This window comes from Rutilus rutilus (genome assembly GCF_951802725.1).
Source record: "Rutilus rutilus genome assembly, chromosome: 24".
NCBI lineage: Eukaryota > Metazoa > Chordata > Actinopteri > Cypriniformes > Leuciscidae > Rutilus > Rutilus rutilus.
Genome location: NC_140228.1, coordinates 15,554,719 through 15,577,413, shown reverse-complemented (window position 1 = coordinate 15,577,413; position 22,695 = coordinate 15,554,719). Strand labels below are relative to the sequence as shown.

Sequence of the window (22,695 nt, the reverse complement as noted above, 5' to 3'; positions counted from 1 at the left end):
CAAAGGATGAACAAGACCTAGCAATGAGAAAGCATAAAGAAAAATTGTTTATTCATGACATTTATAAAATGAACTGCACTATACAAATGTTCTCATGGCTGATAATAATGCAACTCAACCAGCCAGCCAGACATGATTATAGTCAGAGTGCTGCTGAACAGTATCCTCTTAGTTATAGGTATTTCTGTCTGAAACCAATCTGTCAGTTTTCCAAAAGTCATTGGAATTACGATTAAATTAATCAGCGTTTTGTCCTTTCACAATGATAGGCAATAGCATGCAACCCTGACTCTGGGTCCCACTATGAGTATAGTTCAATGTCCAGTATTTACACATTAAAAAGTAAATGGCAATCCTGAGCAGCTTAAGGGCTTAAAGACAAAGACTGGCCGCTTTAGCAGTCTGGGTTTAAAGGGAAAAGTCCAGTGTCAAATTGTCCTACTTGGCAACAAGGTCTTGAGAATCCTCTTTGCCCACTGATGTTTCTCAAAACATCAGACAAATATCTAAGGACATTTTTATGCCAAGTAACTGTAAGTGTCTTTTTCCCCATCCACACGTTCCAGGTATTCCTTCTCTATCAAAATGTCAATGCATTTCTGAAAAAAAAAAAAAAAGACAGATTTTAATATTTCGAACAAATGTTTCATAAGCAGTCAGAATTGCAGGGTGCTGCAGTCCCGTTACCTTGATGACAGGAACACGAGGTTTGAATCGTGAGGAAAGTTGGTTCAGCACTTCTGCCAAAAGCTGCTGGTGCTTTAAAAGTTTCCTCATCTTCATGATTCTCACGATAGCTGCCTGCGCACAAGAACACAAAACAACATGTAGAATCAAAAGAAAGTTTGATTTTGAACTTCAAGGGTTTGTTCGTTTATTTTTAATACCTGTATGAGGAGCTTCCTGTCTTCCTCGATGTTCTTATGTGTCGTCTCCTGCTCTTGTTTCTGCTCTGTCTTCATTGGCACATTGATATTCACCCGTAACTTTTTACTGCGCACAGTGACAGTGTAGATAGACAAATGTGCAACATACCATAATATTTAAAAATATTAGTTAACAGTTTTCAAATGTTACTGAAAGTCAATTAGTTTATACTATGCGGATCAAACATGAAGCTGTAAGAAAATGCTTGAGGAAGACATTTACTTCTTATAGCCCAAGAAAAGTTTGATTAATGTATCGGGCTTGAAATCCATTTCATCAATGTTTGCATTCTCATCCTCCAAGACCTACAAATAAAAAATGTATATATTAAAATAAATAATTGTAAAGTCTAAATCATATTTAGATTTCATAATTGCATTTTAAATATATAGTTACAACAAAACAGTTTAATTAAAATAAAGGCATTTGTTTAGATAGAGATTAGATAGAGATAGATAGATAGAGATAGATAGAGATAGATAGAGATAGATAGATAGAGATAGATAGAGATAGATAGAGATAGATAGAGATAGATAGAGATAGATAGAGAGAGATAGAGAGAGATAGAGAGAGATAGAGAGAGATAGAGAGAGATAGAGAGAGATAGAGAGAGATAGAGAGAGATAGAGAGATAGAGAGAGATAGAGAGAGATAGATAGAGATAGATAGAGATAGATAGAGATAGATAGATAGAGATAGAGAGAGATAGAGATAGATAGAGATAGATAGAGATAGATAGAGATAGATAGAGATAGATAGATAGAGAGATAGAGAGAGATAGATAGAGAGAGATAGATAGAGATAGATAGAGATAGATAGATAGAGATAGATAGATAGATAGATAGATAGATAGAGATAGATAGAGATAGATAGATAGAGATAGAGATTAGATAGAGATTAGATAGAGATAGATAGATATAGATAGATAGAGATAGATAGATAGATAGAGATAGAGATAGATAGATAGATAGAGATAGATAGATAGAGATAGATAGATAGAGATAGATAGAGATAGATAGAGATAGATAGATAGAGATAGATAGATAGAGATAGATAGAGATAGATAGAGATAGATAGATAGAGATAGATAGAGATAGATAGAGAGAGATAGAGAGAGATAGATAGAGAGAGATAGAGAGAGATAGATAGAGAGAGATAGATAGAGAGAGATAGATAGAGAGAGATAGATAGATAGAGATAGATAGATAGAGATAGATAGAGATAGATAGATAGATAGAGATAGATAGAGATAGATAGAGATTAGATAGAGATAGATAGAGATAGATAGATAGAGATAGATAGATAGAGATAGATAGAGATAGATAGATAGAGAGAGATAGAGAGAGATAGATAGAGAGAGATAGATAGATAGAGATTAGATAGAGATAGATAGATAGATAGATAGATAGATAGATAGAGATAGATAGATAGAGATAGACAGATGGAGATAGAGAATATTATTAAAATAATAATAATTATTGTTATTTATTTTTTTGCCGTTTTGTGATTTTCGGTTAGAAATGTTTAAAAGTCTCGCATGAAAAACAACAAAAGGTGGCATTGCGTTTTTTGTTGTTTCTTTGACTACACACTGTGACACCGATAGAGAAACACTGCTATAAGCAACCAGTTGTCAACACTTACCAGCAACTTTGATTTCAAGAGGATTTGTAAGACCTGAATCAAAATATCCTGTGAAATGCAAAAAAAGAAGAAAAAGATTACATTTTAAAAACTTTATTTTATTTAAACTATACTCCCCTCCCCCATACACACTTTGTATAAAATCACTTTACTTTTATAGTGTTTTGAGGAATATTTAGACTGGTAATTCAAATAGCATGTTATGGATAATTCAAGTGGATTAAAAATGTATATTTAATTCTTTTTATTTTATTTTATATAATTTAAACCAGTGGGACTTTACATAAATATGATCACTGACTGGTTCTGCTAGGTTTCTTTTTGTTCAAAGTATGAATTCAATATGTAATGGAAACCAAAGTATATTTATTGATATACGTGACTTGTTATAGAGATATAAAGCAATGGCCCTGCACTCACTGTTTTGATCTGTGTGCTGTCAGCCAGTTGCTGGACGGTGTAGCTGTTCTCTGTGTTGAACTGGAGCAGGATGGCCATCTGGAAGGTGGAGGCCTGCGGACACACGCCACATAAACACATGCGTCTGACACGAGTCCTACAACCTTCTTAATGAGTCCCAGCACACGCTGGCATGATACAGCCATGAAGAAGGAACAAACCTGCAGAGTGTATCTGTTCTTGAAGCAGTTGGTGACCAGCTCTCCTTTGGATAGATGGTAAAGCCACGTCAACTTCCGGCCGCTGTGTCTGCTTCCATAAAAAGCTGTAAATCTTTGGTAACTCCGCTCCAACTGTGAAAAACAAAGCCGTTGAAAACCTATCATCAAATGGAAGTGTAATAACACATTGTTCTCAGCTCGTGGAAGGGTGTGAAGGGCTTCGAAAATGACAGGGTTAAGCGTCTGAGCGTCTCACCTCAGATGGTAAAGCGAATGTGCAAGACTGCTGGAACGGCCATGAGCCAGAGCTCAGAACCTGGATACAGAAATCCACTGCGAGACAGATGGAGCCGGAGTCTTTCATTTGCATTTTTGTTCATCAGTAATAACATGCAGGTTATATTATAAAAACACTCCAAACACAAACAAGCATGAGGAATCGATGTAAAGCCAGAGTGTTGAGCACTTACAGTCCAAAGGCTCCGAGTTGGAAAGGTGCTTTTTGAATTGCTCATTCAAGTCTTTGCTGACACCGATGTCCTGGAACATGCGCTGGAGTTTGGAGGTGTACTCGAAACCACATGCTTGCTGAGGGTGGGCAGAAAAAACTCCTCTCAAAAAAACTGATATCGATTCATAAATCCTAAGAATCGATCTTTTATTCTATGTTGCTTTCAGTTGATGAATGAAAACTTTGTAGCACGCCTCCCATCCAATAAATCGCAATAAACTTTGTTACTTTTGAAATTAACAAGTCTCAACTTGAAAAATCAAACAATAAATACTATTTTGGCACAAAATAATTGAATCCAAAGCGCATTCACAGAACAACTTCCGGGCTTGAGTCAACAACACGCATGCGTCATGGTGCTTCCCCTCCTGGATTGCAGGTCAATATTTTCGTGAATAAAGTGGTATTGAAATCGGAATTCAATCGAATCGCAAGCTTGTAAATCGAAATTGAATCGGATCGTGAAATGTGTGTCAATACCCAGCCCTAGAAGGAAAAGCATCTTTACTAAACAAGTGCACAGACCTTCAGTTTGGAGATCATACTGGCCTCGGCGTCGTCGCTGGCACTGTTCTGGTGCACCAGTCTTTTGGCCAGCATCTTGGCATAGAACTTCTGGAACACGTCTTTATCCTCAATATACTTGAAAACCACCATCTGATGAGAAAGGATGTTGGAGAATCTTGTCAGTCACATGAATTGACTTACATTCAGCAATTTGTGCATACTACCATACAGTATGCATACTCTGCAGTTTGCATATTTTGACATACTTAAAACACATACACAACAAAGAGCATGCAATGCACTCTACCATTTCCAGTGTAACGAACGAAAGCATTAAATCAACCATGATCTCTTCCTTGACTCGTTATTTGATCAGACTGACAAAAACAAATGTTTTTGCATGAATTTGGATAATGCACAATGTAAAAATAAAAATAACTTTGATAAAAGACTGCAAACAACCATATTAATTTCTAAGATGATAACTGGACGGTGCACACAGAACAAATACTAAACATTTGCTGCATACCTTGTACTTCAGTTTTGTATAATGCGGAACACAGTATGTGCTGTATAGAGTACTTTAGTGTTCCATTCTGAACAGTCTTTGTCACAGATTAACTAGGTCCAGATTCACAGAATTCAAACATAAACATGGAAATTTCTGTATATGGAATGTTACAGAATTTGGTAGGTTTTTAATTAATATATCAAAATAAGATTATTGATTAAATTAGAATTGAGAGATAAGCCGCTTTCCGACCGGAGGAACCTTTTCACAGTTCCTAGAACTATTGGCTAAAGTACCCGGATGTCGGCGTGTTCGCACCGCAGGAACTAGGAACGATTTTAGTTCTAGGAACTCCATTTGTAGGAACTAAATTGGGTCCTACTTCAGAGTAGGGTCTAAACCAGCACTATAGGAACTATCCGTGACGTTAGTGTACGCTGATTGACCGAACGCACACGGAACACCAGCACCCGCCATTTTTAAAACAGCTAGAATGTAAACACACAGATTATAGCCTATATATTTACTCCATAACTAACTATACAAACATTGAAAACAGTGATAGATGGGTCTCTAAACCTTTATGCTGAAGAGAAAATCCAACGCAACTTTGAGGGGACCAAGCCAAACATGATTGTTTATCTGCCCAGCTAGCAACACTGGACATCAACCACATAGGCTAATAACATTTTTTTCATATACTGTCTACTTTCTATTACAGTTCTATCTAATAACATATTAAACTGTACTGTTAGACAGATTGCTAACTAATAAACACAGAGAATGCGAGCATTGTTTGCTCTGGCGTTCTCAGCGCCGCCAAAATAAAGATCCGTCGCGCCGTCAAAATAAAAGTCACCGTGCCTGCGTCACTCCCTTACCCCTCCTACCAGTTCCTATGGCCACTTGGCCAGTGCGAACGCAAACAGCAAAACCGAGTTTAGGGGAGAGTAGTTCTTAGAACTGTTTAGAAGTGGACAGTTCCTAGAACTAAGTTCCTAGAACTACTTGGTCGGAAAGCGGCTATAGACTAGTCTCTGCGATTATTACACCGTGAAAAGTTCTGCATCTACCACACATACTCAAGCACACGTGATGCTAATAGTGTTTTCAGCGTCTCACACACTACACATGAACGTCATCTCCAGCTGAAAGTTCACTTTACCAGCATTTCAGAATTAAAAAAAAGAAAGAAAACTATCAACAAACAGAACACAAAATAAAAAAATCCTCACTATAGATCGTCATCATAAACATTTGGTATAACAAGTCAAGTCAAGGAAATTGAGAGAAATATACAGTATTACAATACATAATAATAATAAAATAAAAAAACCTATGTTGAGCAGCACTTTATTTGACAAACAATTCAACGTTCTGTTGCAAAAAATTGGTTTGAATTCATTTTATTACGTTTTAAAAGATTGATTTAATTTTTTAAGTTTTAAGAATTCAATTCAAATGTAATTAACCGATTAAAATCTAGAATCTAGAAATATTAAAAGGGAAAACACTATTCTCACTCAAACACTAAGGCCTGGTTTCACAGACAGAGCTTACATTAAGCCAGGATTAGGCCTTAGTTAAATTAGGACATTTAAGTAGCTTCTATAAATCTGCCTTAAAAAAAAATAAAAAATAGCATTACTGGTGTGCATAATAAGACAAAAAAAATGGCAGTGACATATTGTAAGTGTGTCAGTGCAAGTTGCTTTCAGTTAAAACAGCTCAAACATGCATAGTTTGGGACTAGGCTTAAGACTTGTCTGTGAAACCAGGTGAAGTCCAGATCCTTGATGCACTAAACTTTATTTCCGTGGAGGACAGGGAAACTCACCACTTGGTTGAGAGTATCTTCTAGCTCAGCCTCCTCTGGATTCTTTGAACTAAACAAAACACACACTCAGTTAAATCATCTGTGGTATGTACACACCTGCATAGAGTTTCACACATAGAACCTTGCTAATGTAATTTTCTTTCTTGAGATATTTTGTCAATCCAAAAGCAGCAGCTCTTTTTTAATAAGTCTGCTAGAATCCTGCATTCAAAGAGTCAAGCCTCAAATACTAAAACATAAACTGATGTGTTTGCAATAATGGAACAGACTTTCACTGGATTTCATTGTCATTTCTGGCTGACAAATGTATGAAATGAACATGAATGAGAGAATTCACCTCTTCTTCAGTAAGGAGTCACAGTATCTGGCCAGAAGCTCAGGGGATTTGCTGGAGGACTGTGCCATCTTTGTTACGGCATTATTATTAATAAATCTTCCGCAGGCCTGAAGAGCAGCACAGATCACAGAGTGAAAATTACACCAGAGCTGTAAATAAACTCTACAGCCGGTATGATCCACACGCAGATCTCATCTCAAGTCTATCGTCGAGTCTGTCTGTGATTACATGAAGAAACAGAAAAACACGGAGACACACTAAATCCAGAGGAAACCTACCTGCAAAGCTACAGTACTGTGAAAGGCTTTAGGCACTTGCAAAAATGCTGGAAAGTGAGGATGCTTTCAAAACTAATGTCATAAATAGATTTTAGCAATTAACTTCTATTAACTAAATCAAATCAACAATTGGTGTGACCACCCTTTGCGTTTAAAACAGCTTTTGTGCAGGTACACTTGCACATAGTTTTTCAGGCAGGTTCCTTCAAGCATCTTGGAGACGTTGTCGCAATTCTTCTGGATTTAGTCTGTCTCAATTTTTTTCTGTTTCTTCATGTAATCACAGACAGACTCAATGATGGTGAGTTCAGATCGAGTGAAGCTCCGGCTGTTGTCAGACTCCTTGTGCATACAAAAATCTAACTGGATTATCACAATTAATGGCAAAAGGAATTGTTTGGAAATGTAAACTGATATTTCCTACTGGCAAACTATAGCAAAATATATAAATAACTGCCTTAAAACCATTAATTTTGGTGAAAATACCAATGTGCCTAAGACTTTTGTACAGTACTGTAGATCACAAACCTTATCGAGTGCCGCCACAAACCCAGCATCATTATTGAATGCAGACATGACGAGGGCATTGTATTTCTTGTGAACATCCAAGATCGTTTGCACGTAGATTTTAGGATCCTGGAAAACAAGTTCAAACTGTGATCAAATTAAGTTGTTAAAAAGAACAGGGTTACTGGAAAACATGAACAAAGACCCTGGGGCTCACATAAAGCAGAGGTTGAGTCACATCTCTGAACTACAAAAGCCTAGCTAGACAAAAACTATTGTCATGGTAAGAATAGATCTGCTATGCTTGAGGTATAGTGAGGCCCTGACATCAGGGAATTCAGGTTCAGCTGTGCTTCCAACAGGTTTGGCACATTTTCAGGAAATCAATTAATCAGTTCAAATCAAATCAATCAAATTTGGAATTACTCTCCATAGTTGCAGCTGAAGACCGAAAGTATTGTCCACACCATCACTGTGTCTTTATGCTGCAACACCAGGACTTACATTGAGTGCTGAATCTCCACATTTCTCGATGGCTGCCAGTCCTTGATTATGAATGTGGGACTCCAAGAGTTTCTTGAGCTCGCCCAATCCGTCTGTGATCCGGGAAACAAGGTTGTACATCCGACCGAGATCTGCAATTATAAACAAAGTGTGTCATTTTAAATGTTCGCTTTTTCAAAATGAAATGTCAGAAAATGTATTTCCTCCGTGGTGAGGTGACAATGCAGCACTGGCTGACCTTCATTCTTATCTGCATCTAGAAGGTTCTGGAACTCCGTGTGAAAGATCTCCAGGTGTTTCTCAATGAGGACCTGCTCACACTTGCGAGCCAGCTCGTCTTGTGTGCTTTCGTGGAGATACACCTGTACTCGCCGCTGCTCCTCCAGTAACCGTGCCTCTGCCTGCACACATGAACACACATGATCTTAGTTTTAACACTAGAAGAAATGTATGCTTAAATATGTAGTCAAACAAATTTCCCATTAAAATCCCCTGCAACTAGCATTATATATAAATATATATATGTAACTCATTCACACATGATATTGTCACTAGCTTACCTTTTTCATGTATTCAGTAACAGGGTTTTGCTGGAGGAACTCTGTGCTTTCCCGTGTATAGAAGCGCTCGGTGTCTGCCAAAAACTGTGTCTCAAAGTACTCCTTGTAAACTGATAATGTCGGCCCCTTCACAAATGCATCATCCTCATTCAAGCCCAACTCGACTGGAAAAGACAAACCAAATTACAATATAATGCTTCAAAGGTCCAGACAGCACTGGGATTATTCCACATACAGTATATGACTCGCACAAGATTTAAAAATATCCTTACAGGACATCTGGCTCAAGTTTTGTGAGAGACAATAGGACAGATGTAGCGCTGCCACACTCACCATAGGACTGCACCACTCCACTGATGAGTCTGGTGTTAATAGTCTCACCATGTCTCTCCTTCTCAATGAGTTTTAACACAGCGTTTGTCACCTATATACAATAAAACACAGGGGTATATAAATATACATATACTCATTTAGGCACACACACACTATTAAACATTACCAATAAATGAAGAATATAAACAAATGACTCACCTGCTTGTTAAGAGGTCTAAATAAACATTCTCTCCAAGTGACCAAAGCAAGCTGTAAAAGAGACATCATTTTTTTGTTACTGTTTCTTACTGCAATGAGGCATGAGATGACTACTGCTTTAAGAAAGTTACCATTTTTATTACAACTGCACTATAAAATACTATATTTAATAAGTAATTTTGTTTTATACTATTATATACTATACTACTAATAATTAATAATAATAATAATCATATAAAGAAATATTAAAAAATTCTAAGTAAAACAAATCTGAATTATAATACATTTTCCAAGACAATTATTTCATTATAGTTCAGGGCTGAACAGTAAGTTTAGCCTACCTAGGTAATAAGTTTAGATCACTGGAATACATCACAGTAAACCAAACATTTAGGTTTTCAAGGCATAGAAAATACATGCACAAGATCAAGAAATGCAAGATTTAGCGCCAACAAGTCAAACAAGTCAAGAGAAGTTCTGTAATAAAATCTCGAGGTGATTGTTAATTAAAGATACAGATGATGTGTGATCACAGGTATGCATATATTGACTATTATGAGCAATAAATATAGCTAACTACAATGTAGTGTAGTCATTACTCCAAGTCTTATGAACGCAATGTGTGTAAATGTAAAACAGGAACCTATGGGTCTGGTAGGGGCGTGTGCTGTTTCTCTTACAGAGTAGATTTCATAAATTCCTTTCCGTCCCTCATCACACTCTCGGCGCACCCAGTGTCTGTTGAGGTAAGCACAGATCCCGTTTAATACTTTACTGGAGAAGCGATAGTCCTCCCACTGCTGTGTGTAGAACTTCAGAACGCTCTCATCCATCAGGTCCTCTCCATCCTGCCAGACACACACAGATGGAGGAGGGAAACAGGAGAAGTCAGGAAGATGTCTGGAGAACTGACAACTCACACTGCTATCCATTCTAGTGCCAGTAGTTAATGTAAATATACATTGTCTGTCATAAAAAAAATTTTTTTTTAAAAAAACCCATCCAAAATAAACAAATAGAATTCCAACATTCTTCAAGGAAAATTAGGCATAAAAACACTACAATAGAGTTTACTATACGGTTGAATATTTTTGTGACAAGGCATACAAAGAGAAGTATAGTGTTCAAATTAGAGAAGTCTTCATGTTATCTGCTTTCAATTAAACAAAATTTCTAGAATTGACCAACATCAATATGATCCCTAATGTACCATGCATCCCGGACAATACACACAGTGTAGGCTATTACCTTGAGAAGGTTTGTAAGGTAGCTCCTCAGAAACTCTTTCAGTCTTTTGTAGAGTTCTAGTCCGACAAACTGAGCCCCACCAGGTGTGGGTGTTTTCTTGGAGGGTTTGGAGGGGGGGATGCCAGCACCCCTGGCCTGGTTGGACTGGTGCACGCTGGTACAGTAGTTATACACATGTCTGAACAGTAGGTTAAAGTCTTAAGATAGTAAATGAGGAAACAATGACAGACAGATTTTACTTCTGTGATTATTTCTCAAACGCGTCTGAATCGAATACGAAAAGCATGAGAATAAACAGTTCGCTTGGCATGGAATTCAGACGTAGTTCAGACGTCATTTCCCAACAGTGAAAAAAAAACACTTATTCCATAACAGTTTGTGGTGCCATAATATGCTTTTTAATGTTTTCCCTACTCCTTTAGTGTGTAATATATCTGTTTGTGCATGCATTAGATCTTCAGTTCAAAGCTCATAGTCTCCCACATAAGGGATCAATTCTATCTAACAAAGAACACTGCTCCAGATCTGCCTAAAACACCTTGATCAGATATTAGTCCAGATATTACCTCTGCAAGCATCCATTTCACAATTTTATATAAATTAAAATAATGCCCACCCAAAGGCATAGAAACGCAAAGAGGCCTCAGTGAATTGTAGTGTCATCATCATGTCGCAGTTACAACGTGAAAGCACAACCTTCTGAAAACCGATGCAATGGGAATTGAGGTGCTGCAATAATGAACAGTATGTGAAAAATGCGTTTCACACATAGACTGTAAAAAAAGTTTTAGTTTAACCTTTTAAAATAGTACCATGCGTCCTCTTTAAAATAATCATGCATAAAATTATAATTGGGGAAACAAAGAATAAACCTTTTAAAGGAACTTGTACTCTTTCCAAGAAGCTTAAAACGGCCTGTTTCAAATCCAAAGGTCACCTCTCAATATTAAACAAGAATGAGACAGTACCTTCAGTCTCAGTGCTCAAGCCCTTGAGAAAACTTTCCTAGACATGATCTACTCTGACACGCAAGAAGCCGTCTAGAGAAGCTTTTATGCATCTTGGACAGAAATAAGTCAACGATATTAAAAGTCCTCTACATGGGTGTGCATTTATTGCAAGCTGTTGTCTCATTAGCTTAAAAGGTCGTGACCACATAAACAGTGATTACCAGAACAATTTTGTTTGTGTGTGTGCGTGTTTGTTTTTCTGGGTGCTAAGTTTCACACCTTTATCACTAACCGTGAGATCCAGCACTTTGATACTATAAACCTACATGAACTGCAGAACGTTTTCTGTGTGCACACAGGGCCAAACGCACACAATTAAAAGACATTACTGAAGATGTAGAGAATGACATCTGTGGGTGGCAGATGAAACTCAGAGCAATTACGCCTCTGTGTCTGATGTGGCACTAGTGGGTGAAATGCAAAACAGTTAATTTGAAAGCGGTGTAAGTTTTAATTTCCCAGACACAAACTGCTCTGAAGAGCTCTAGAAGGGAACACTCGTTGGCAGTGAGATGCATGGCATTACAAAAAAGCCAAATAAAAATAATAACGCCATGTACTTTGTTTTTTGATTTACATTTTACTCAACAAATATATATATATATATATATATCATAATTCCACTGTTATAAAAAAAAAATAGACTTGTGTATATATCAAAAAACTTTTTAAAATCGCGATGAAGCTAATTTGAAATAGTGTTTTACACATTTTAACCGTCGCCATGTCGTCTCGTAGTGTGAACACTACATTTCGGGGGCACCATAACGGGAGATTCTAAGGGCCCTGGTCTATTGGGAAGGGAAATTCAGCGCTCTGAAAACACCCTTCCCAACTGTGGTTGAAAAGACAGTGAAGCGGTTTCATACCTATACATGACAACTGCTCTCTCTGGGTCAGCGGCAGCGCCAACGTGATTTTGATACAGGTGAATTGTCGTCATTTAGGAATGAGATCGTGTGGATGTTTGAATCGAGATCATGATCTTTAAACAATTAATCTCGCAGCTCTCCTTGACCAAGAGAGAAATCTGCACAGGGAACTCTTTTGCCCTCAAACGAAACTCCCGATATTGTGGCTATTCCACTCATTGTGACTATTTCGCCCACAAAACTTTTTTTCCGAACAATGGTAAATATGACTGCATCTTAAGGGCCTGAGCTAAACCTATAAATTCCACCTTCAGAACTCACCCAAAGAGTGAGAAAAAGTTGCTATACTTATTCTCATTTCAAGTGCAAAATTCACACACATTGTACCACACCTAACAAGACAAAGACTTTCAGTGTGCTGGCCACAGCTGCTGCCCCCATTAATCCCCATTCATCCCGCCGTGCCTGGTAAGATACGTATAGAGTTCCATGTAGCGTGACTTAGCCATGCTCTGGCGTGTATAGACCTGCTGTATTCCTGCTCTCAGGTCATCCCAGATCTGGTCCAGCCCAATCTGTTTGAGCCCGTGGGTGTTCTGGCCCCTGTTGGATGACATTGTCTCTGTGCCGGTCTGCTCGTGTCAGATAAATCCTCTCTTCTCCTCGTTCTGCTCCAGAACACTGCTGCTTCACATGTAGTCCACCATGCTGGAGGGCATTCAGACAGGATCAGTTCAGGGATGAGTACCGCTTCACTTCACAGATGGTGCTGCAGGCCGGTCTAGGGTTACAGAAGCGTCCAAACACTTCCGTAGGGTATCTGCGAGAGCAAACAAATCAGGTTTGAAATAAAATAATCACACTTATCATTTTAAAATGGTACAACATAAAGCAGATGTAACAACGACAACAGGTTATGCATTACATACAGTATTATAAACAACACTTACAGGTGTTAACAATAGTGCAGAAGTAGCAATTATTCTATAGGAAAAAAAACAAAAGCAAGAGCCAAAGAAATATTCATCCAGGTCTTCTAAATAAAAATGAACTTACATACATATTTAAGAGAAAAAGCAAACCTAACAGGCGACTTATAGGAATCTAACTAAGCATCAAACCAGAGCTCATGTGAAGTGACAAGCATTGGGTCAGGGTTATATTTAGTGGCATGTCTGCTGTGTGTTGTGGTGCAGAGGATATGCATTTTGCTGGTCATTGTTTACATGTTGTGACGTTCGAGATGCCACATTTTAGAGGCAAGAGTGACCGAGGGCTGGTGCATCAGAACATGTGACCAGCAGGATTGGGTTTAGCTGGGTTATTAATAGCATTTCCCACATCGTTCTCTCTAGGGCTTCTTGTGTACAGACAGCTGTTTCTATAGCTAGCAGGAGGGCTAATATGATCAATAAATAAATACATCTCTTGAGTGATCAAATCAGGATTCTGTTAGGATTCAGACACATATCGCAGTCAAGTTTAGATGTAAATGCTAAAGTATCTGCTAATTTTTTTTTCTTCTTCTTCTGTGTAACTTCTGTAAATCAAGAGAGGCAAAGTCTCACAACAGACCCAGCCCTGCTAAATCACTGACCCAGAGATTGAGAGGTTTTACAACAGGGGAAATAAACAAGATGAAGTGGCGTCACACCGTTAAGATCAGCCCAGCTTATGGTGACATATATAAGAGGCGCAGCTGTTGAAGAGGACACTGACTTTTTATGATCCCTCACCTATTTAACAGACTAAACTCATAAATGAACACAGCTTTACGATATATGCTGCGTATAAACTCTTCTTTCAGCCTCTGTAAGTGGGATTGCTATTAATAGCAACAATGGTCATTCATTCATTATTACCCATAATATTTCAGTACTTTTAAAGGGGTCATCGGATGCCCATTTTACACAAGTTGGTGTGATTCTTTAGGGTCTTCATGTAAAATATGTAACATACTTTGGTTAAAATTCCTCAATTTTTACCTCCTCAAAACAGCTCTGTACACAGCAACCCGTTTCGGTGTCCGTCAATGATCGTGGGCGGAGCATGAGCAATATGATGTCATATTGCTCAGAAAATCCAAATGGCTTGATTATTGAGAGCGTTTAGGCTTTTTGAGGATTAAAAAAAAGGAGTGAATGGATTTCTTTCACATTTATATGCAAACACCATATAAAAGTGAATTTTGCATCCGATGACCCCTTTAAGGCACTGTTTTAAATATAAAACTCAAGCGCTTTGCTTGATCACTGTGGGAAAACAGTTTGTAAATGTCAAACTGCTTGAGCCTGGTCACATTTAATCTTATTAGATCAGCCAAAGCAAGGCTAGACTCTCTGACCACATTCATCAGTAGGTCAGGATCTGTAGGTTGTCAACGTTTCAACAATTACAGTCAGAGAAGGGCCCAGGAGTCCTTTAAGGTAAAAGAAAATCACATTTTGCATTAAATGGATATTTCACCCAAAAAAAGAAAGAAAATTACACACCTTTATGTGATGACTTTCTTTCTTCTGTGGAACACAAAATTAGATGTTTTGAAGAATTACTGGTAACCAAATAGTTTTAATTACCATTAGCAATACATTGTGTTGTGTTCGCAGAAAAAATTCATACAGTTTTGGGTAAATGATGACAATTTTAATATTTGCCTGACTATCCATTTAAATGTTCATCAACTGTGTGTTGAATCATGTAAAGACACATTGACTGATTCAGAACAAAAGAAGGACACAACAAATACAAATACTTTTCTTCACCAGTCAGCTTATTCACCATAAGCTTTTAATGTGCTTTATGTGTGACTATTTTTATTTTAATATTATATTATTTGTGTGGTGTATATAGGCATCAGGCAAATTGTCCACAAAAAGCATACATCTACATGACTGTCATGACAGTTTAATCGTCCCTATTGTAAAACAATTAATATTTTTTGGCATCTGAGGACTCCTTTGCCAATAAAGCATGCCAATATTAGCATGATTCATAAGCTTTTCTCTAGGAAACCTTTTATTGAGGTTATAATTTCCGAAGGAAACTTACCACACACTGGCATGAGGTTTAGGAAACTATGGGTTAAAAATAAAAGCCATTCTTGGTCACTTATGGCATTTTGGCCAAACAATGCAATCTAGGTAAGTTAGGCATCTGAGACAGCAGAATTAACGTTAATGTGAATGTGTATAACTCACTGTTCACTCTTCAGACGGCCTCAGCATTTATCTACCGCTTAGAAGACCTTACCAAGAGCATATTAACATCCTAAATATACAATGTCTTAATTCCATGTCTGTTTTGAAAACAGTATCAACACATTAGCAATGCTAGGTAGCAACTCGCTAGCTTCAGGTAACTTACCCGGGTAAACTGACACTGAGGAGAAATATTAAGACATATTAATGCCGAATAAACGAATGGCATTAAAATATAACCTAGAAATAAGGCAAACAACACTTGTTATTAAACTACTGAAGTAATACGGCGAAGCTTTTGAGATATTGATGTAAAATGGCCACCTATGCATTAAGTCGTATACAATACCACAAAAACGTTTGTCTTTCTTCTCTAGTTATATGTCCTGCCAAACCGGAGCAGCTGACATGTATATAAAAATATTTAGTCTTACCTGTACCCGTTTCTAACGTCGAGGTGTATGAGGTTGAGGCCCTATGCTGTGTCTGACTGGAGATGATTGGGAATTCCGTATTAGAGCGAGTGAAGCGTCATACGCCACATCTCAGAGAAATACAGCGACCTCTAGTGTTCACTTACTTCAGGACCCTGGCGTCCATATTCACACTGTGTCGACCGTTTTTTTCCCCTTTTATTGATATATTTTATTGTATTTGTTTGTTATTTATTCTCTAAACAAGTCGTCTACTTCAATAGCTGCCCTTCATACTTGTTTTTGTGTCCTGTACTGGTTGGCACTTTTGTGAAACTGTTTCATTTTCTATGGTAATGGTGCAATGAATGGACTATATTGTGAACTTTGATAATACAGAGCCTTTTCATGCCCTCAGTACACCCAGTGGTTTAAATAGTTGTTATTCTTTATAGTAGTGAACATAACTAGCATTCACCCACTTCTTTACATTACACAAAATTCTACTGTTACAAAATAATAGAATTTGCCTCACATTATCCAAAAGCCATGCCCATATAGGCTATATATGAAGAGTTCAGATGCAAAAGCCTCTAAGTGCCATCTGAAATTTTCTTCTAGAATGATCATTTTTATCAAGCTTGTATATTTAAATTCAGTAATTTCACTTAAATGGCAATGAAAATGACCTATTATTGTCATTTAAGTGAAATTACTGAACTTAAATATACAACCTTGATAAAAATGATCATTCTATAAGAAAATTTCAGATGGCACTTAGAGGCTTTTGCATCTGAACTCTTCATATACTGTTATATATATATAACATATATATATATATATATATATACTGTTGAGTCTCATACAATGAGACTGCTCCAAAATTATATACAGCACAAAATAAAGAAGACCTACAAACAGAAGGCCTTCAGGGGGTCAGAAAGGGAATTGCACATTCACAATATATTTGATGAACGCAACTTTCACACACAATTGATTGACAGATAAACTCCTATTTCAGTGCTGTTAAGTTTGGGATATTTTCAGCAAACAGTTTGCTTCGTACATTCAGTTTAACCGCATTAAAGAGGGCAAATGTTATCATTCAACTGTGTTTGCATTTTAAACACATGATCTTTGCCCATGCAGTAAATGCACATCCCTTATTTACAGCACATTTAATTCCACTGCTAATATTAATGGTATGACCCATTTCAGGAGTGGCCAAATTTACAATTTAAAACCAGTCAGAGATAGAAATGTATCTTTATATTTACAGTTAAGGCTTCATATTATGGGTAGACTATTTTCTTTGACACCCAACCCCTTTCCCCCAACATTGTGTTTTTATGTCCTGGGATCGAGCCTTCTTTTGGGCGGTCAGACCCCCTCAAACACCCCTGTAATTTGCACCCTGCCAACAAAGTAATGCCACACAAAAATTGCAGGCTCCACTGTTTGACCAAAACTCCACCTTTGGCTTTTCTCTGTAAAACAAATCTCTTCAAAAGCTTGAGATTTACGTTTGTCTTTTCTGCATTGGTTTTCGGTTTCAAACACTCGCACGTATAGCCTAACCTTCCCAGTGTTATTGTAATTGTCGATTCATGAACTTTGACTTTAGCTAAGGCAAGAGAGGCCTGCAGTTCTTTGGCCATTATGTCTGGTTTCTTTGTGTTTCCTTGATGATTTTACATTCTGCTCTTGGAGAGATTTTAGTTGGTCGACCACTGTCTCCTGGGAAGATTCATCACCGTTCCGAGAGGTATCCATTTGTGGATTATGGATCTTTGAAATGGATCTGTAGTCCTTACCAGACTTTTTCTTAAGGATCAAACTTTATGGATAAGGATCAAAATCAGATTTATTCTGAGCAGTGTTGCTGTCTTCAGATGGAGCTGCAGGCTGATAGGGCTGTCCAACCACTTCAGCTGTGAAAAGGCAAACAAATCCGTTTTCAAATCACTTTATTTTCTATACATATCCAGCTTTTTAAATCTTACTGTGCATAGACAACTGCTTCTATCAGTTTACCAACTCTGGTGACTGCAACATCGCTCTGGGTTTTTTTCAAGGCAAGTTATTTATATAGCACATTTCATACCACAAATGGAAAGAAGAAGAAGAAGAAGAAAAAAAAACTTACTTCCTTCCTTTTTTTTTAAAGATGAAACAGTGCCAATTTACATTTGATTTTCTTGCCTGCAATTCATTAGGGGAAGTAGGCCCTATTTAAATGCAAAAGTTGAATCATTCTAGTCTTGCAAAACCCGATTTGATTCGAAACAGTCGAAACGACTCCCATCCACCCAAAGATTCACAACCATCATCCATGTGTTAATTTCAAGACTAATTTTAATTCAATATTTGTGTCAATACATTAGCAATGCAAGCTAACACAGCTGGTTAGCTTCAGTTAGGCTGCAGAAAAATTAATGCCAAGTAAACGAGTAGCATCGTAGAATAACTAAAGAATAACCAAACATTGTTATAAAACGACTTTGAGTTTGACCAACTAACAGCTAACTACTTAAGAAGCACAACACATTTATCTTTTCGGAAAATGGACAAATATCTCCCACTTAATTATGTGTCATGTCAAAATGAAGTGTCTGATAAGTATATAAAGATTGAATCTTGACATCTGTCTCTGAGGTCCAGCTGTAATGGTTTGAGGAGGTCTCTATGCTGCTGCTTAGCTGAGGATTCCACAGAGCAAACGAAGCGCTGTACGCCACAGTAGGGCTGGGCGATATGGAATTTTTTTTTATCACGATATGTTTTTCCATATTGATCGATCTCGATTCTTATCACGATATGTAGTTTTTGCAGATGCTGCCAGTGTAAGGGACATCCTGAAGCTTGAAGAAACAAGATATTCACTGAAACTTTAGAATAAAGTTTAATAACATAAAAAATTAAACAATATGCCTTTCAATAATGAGCACAAAATATTTTTGTTAAGGTCTTCATGCAGCCAAAGGATTCACATTACACTCCCACATTTATGAATCTTTCTATTGGTCAAGAGAGCAGCGCATTTGGAGGTATTGAAAAATACAAAAATAAAAGGTTGTGCACATCATTTGTAATTGCAAACATGAGTCATCTCCCTTTATACAATAATACAAACTTTTACTTATTGAAACATTGTATATAAACTAACAGCTGTGACAACTCACATCAAATTGCTTTGGCTGGACAGTGAACATCTCAAGTAGCCTACAAAACGAGTAAACATGGCCCTGGCACAAATACTACCTGTAAGATTAAGGTAGATCTCTAGAATTGTTTTATAAGTAGAATGAAATCTGAGCCAAAATTGCACAAATATGTAAACCAAGGGCTGGGCGATATATCGCATGACATTGTTCTTCTTCTTCTTCTTCTTTCGGAGTTTTATGGCGGTTGGCAAACCAGCTAAATGGTGCATTTACCGCCACCAACTGGACAGGAGTGTGAAGCGTTAATCGAGTGAAGCAAAAATCAACTAATTATATAAAAAAAAAAAAAAAAAAAAAAAAAAAAAATTCATATAACCTATATTCTGTTAACCAATCCTGTTTCTCTTAGATACCTCATTAGAGCACTATAAACCCTTGTCTCTTTCTGTGCGTATTGAAATATGTTTTTTTACTGACAGTGTATTAATACCTATGTATCTCAATGATTCTATAAAGTTGATTCTTTCTCTGTTGTATCCTATGCAATGAATCAACACGTGTTCAACTGTTTCTGACAAGCCACATTTAACACAATTCTCAGAATCTCTTTTTCCTATGATAAACAGTGAATAATTAAGGCATGTGTGCCCTATTCGAAGCCTAGATATTATGGCATCTTCTTTTCTGCTTCCGTATTTACTTCTCTCAACCCCAACTTTATCTTGAATTTTATACAGATGTCTACCTTTTGTCTCCTTGTCCCATTTCTGTTGCCACATTTTGTTTAGAGCAGATTTTATTATTGCTTTAACTTCAGTTTTGCTCAGTGATACATTAATGTCTATTACATTGCGTTTCAAAGATCTCTTTGCCAACTGATCAACCTCCTCATTACCCTTTACCCCCACATGTGCTGGAACCCATAAAAATGAAATGTTTACTCCTATTCTGTATATTCTGTACAGATTTTGAAGTATTTCATACAAAATGTCCTGCCTGGATGCTGACTTTCCACTGTTTATACTCATTAAAGCTGAATATGAATCTGAGCAAATCACTACATCCATAGGATGAACGTCTTCCACCCACTGAAGTGCCATTAAAATACCAATCATTTCTGTGGTGTATACTGAAACATGGTCTGTAATTCTCTTTTCAATACTATATTTAAAATGAGGAATAAAAACTGCTGCCGCTGTATGTCCAGTATCTGGACTCTTAGATCCATCCGTGAATATTTGAATACTATTGTAATATTCTTGACTTAGATGCTGCTTCACAACTGTATCCTTTGTTATGATTATTTCCTTTTTTTTCAACTTGTCTTGCAATGTTAGATCTACATCAGGTTTAGGGAAAAGCCATGGAGGTATTGATGGTATTACCACTGTGGGACTAATATTTATATTATTTATCTCTATGTTCTGGGCTTCTTTTTCTACATTCCATCCAAAACTATTAATTTCTCCTTTTCCATACTCCCAGCATTTTTCTAGGATCTTTTTCACAGGGTGATTCTCATCATGTCCCTTTAGTGTACTCCAATATGACATTTTTAATTGTAGCCTCCTTACGTCCAGAGGCATTTCTGCCATTTCTACCTGCATTGCTGGGATAGGGGCATGACATTGTTAGGCACATCTCGTCAGTAAAGCCGGTTCCTTGATTAGTAGTAAATCGCCATCACCTGCTTTCAGATGGAGCAGCATTTACAACACAGAGACGTAGTTAACTGACAAGCTGAGCCATATCGCATTAATTATCACGGATCGGGATCGCCTGTGATAATTAATGCTATATGGCTCAGCTTGTCAGTTGTCTGCCATATCCAAACCACGCGTCCACACAATTGACGTCGTGTTACCTTTTTTTTCAACAATGTCTTCGGTCTCGAGTTATGTAGTGATGTCGCCTTCACATTCGGCATTATTTTCGCTGTCCTCAACTTCAGTTTCGCTCATTTTTTTAAATCATTTTTACAACTTTTTTCCCTCTCTCTCAGTCTCCTTCTGTTTACTGTAGCCACGGTGCTCGCTGAGAAGTGGGCGTGCCCTGCCGGCAGATACGGCAGCCGGCAGATACTGTTGCGCTTAGTTTTTCATGTGATATCGAATAATACGTCCCAAGCATATTATCGAAATCGTTCAGAATATTATCGCGATCCCGTATCGAGATCGAATTATCGCCCAGCCCTACGCCACAGCGACCCCTAGTGCTTAAAGCGCCCATTTCAATACCAGACTTTTGACTTTTTCTAAATGATTACTCATTTAATCTCCTTTCAAACGTGCAAGTACAATCTGAATGTACAACTAACTATAATTTAGTAACCTTTACTACCTTAGATCTGGTTTATTACTTCACCAGCATTTTATACAATGCAAAATGTCATCAATGAGCAACCTGCTAACATTTCTCAGAAACAATGGGCTTCCTGTATGTTCTTGCAACTATTCACTCCAAAGTGGCAATATTTTGTTCTAAATGGATTAGAAAAGATGCAATTTTACAATGTTCCTGCCAGGGCACCAATTTAATGACATTTTGAATGAACAATATTAGTCTTGCACTGTTTAATTGACAGTACAGACAGTCAGCCAGCCAGCCTGTATTGTAAAATCAATCTCAAGAGATATCAAAATATGTCCAGCCATTGAATCAGGGTATAGGGAACTGGAAGGTCTACCTCCAATAGACAGGTTAGACACCATTGATTTTTAACGTGGATGAAAACAAAGCTTTGTGGGATAGACTTAGTCTTTACAACTTCCTGCCTCAAAGACCATTTAGGAAGGCATTTCCCCTTGTGCAATTGATAGCAGTACTAGCCTAAATATGCATATACATCATATTGATTTTTCCTCTTCCTCCACATTTACACTTTTCTACAGATAATCCAATAACCCAAATTAATGACATGGCAAACATTTTATATGCATGTTTTGTTTAATATTTGTTCATAACAGTAATATTTATGAGGATTTCTCTTATTTTGCAATCTGGCCTCATACAATGCGATGAACAAAATATATGATTGTACAAATATCTTATTGCACAATATCTTCTTTTTCTTCTCTTCAATGAGTGAAAAAAAAAAAAAAAAAAAAAAAAAAAACATACATTATAGAAAAATATATATTCATGCCTGACACAGCAATAAGTAAACAAATATGGTGCAAGAAGTAAATACAAGTATGAAATAAAGAAGGCCTAGAATAGGAGTAAGACTGCTGGCAACATGTTTTCACTGTTTAAGACCAGACACAATGGGACCTTTATTAAACAGAAACTTCCACTTCTGCCACTTCTGTCTTTACAAGACTTTCCTCAAAAACTTGAGAGTCTTCCTGTAGCTTCTTCTCAAACAAGAGTTGAGTATTTTTTTTCTTCTTTTTCTGCAGTGGTTTTCCCCTTGATACTCTCTCACGATGCCTGATTCTGTCCAGTCTCCTTCTGATTGTGGAATCATGAACTTTGACTTTAGCTAAAGCAAGAGAAGCCTGCAGCTCTTTAGATG

General features: G+C 37.3%; 1 protein-coding gene across 3 annotated transcripts; it reads right to left on the bottom strand.

Moving 5' to 3' along the window:
• Positions 1-24: 24 nt before the first annotated feature.
• cul1b (cullin 1b) lies at positions 25-16,207 on the bottom strand. 3 transcript variants are annotated; one of them, XM_084398842.1, is made up of 24 exons: positions 16,036-16,084; positions 14,897-14,920; positions 13,355-13,388; positions 12,882-13,224; positions 10,523-10,700; positions 9,955-10,122; positions 9,275-9,325; positions 9,077-9,167; positions 8,744-8,907; positions 8,422-8,584; positions 8,184-8,314; positions 7,701-7,808; positions 6,895-7,001; positions 6,558-6,606; positions 4,228-4,359; positions 3,662-3,779; positions 3,448-3,524; positions 3,192-3,323; positions 2,992-3,084; positions 2,572-2,619; positions 1,150-1,232; positions 888-993; positions 688-801; positions 25-599 (listed from the first exon to the last, which is right to left on the bottom strand). In XM_084398842.1, the coding sequence occupies exons 4-24, from the start codon at positions 13,019-13,021 to the stop codon at positions 519-521; spliced, it is 2,334 nt and encodes a 777-aa protein (XP_084254968.1). In that variant the 5' UTR covers positions 13,022-13,224; positions 13,355-13,388; positions 14,897-14,920; positions 16,036-16,084; the 3' UTR covers positions 25-518. The 3 variants fall into 3 exon arrangements, with proteins under 3 accessions (XP_084254968.1, XP_084254967.1, XP_084254966.1); XM_084398841.1 differs by lacking the exon at positions 13,355-13,388 and having other exon boundaries at positions 16,036-16,135; XM_084398840.1 differs by lacking the exons at positions 13,355-13,388; positions 14,897-14,920 and having other exon boundaries at positions 16,036-16,207.
• Positions 16,208-22,695: the final 6,488 nt, after the last annotated feature.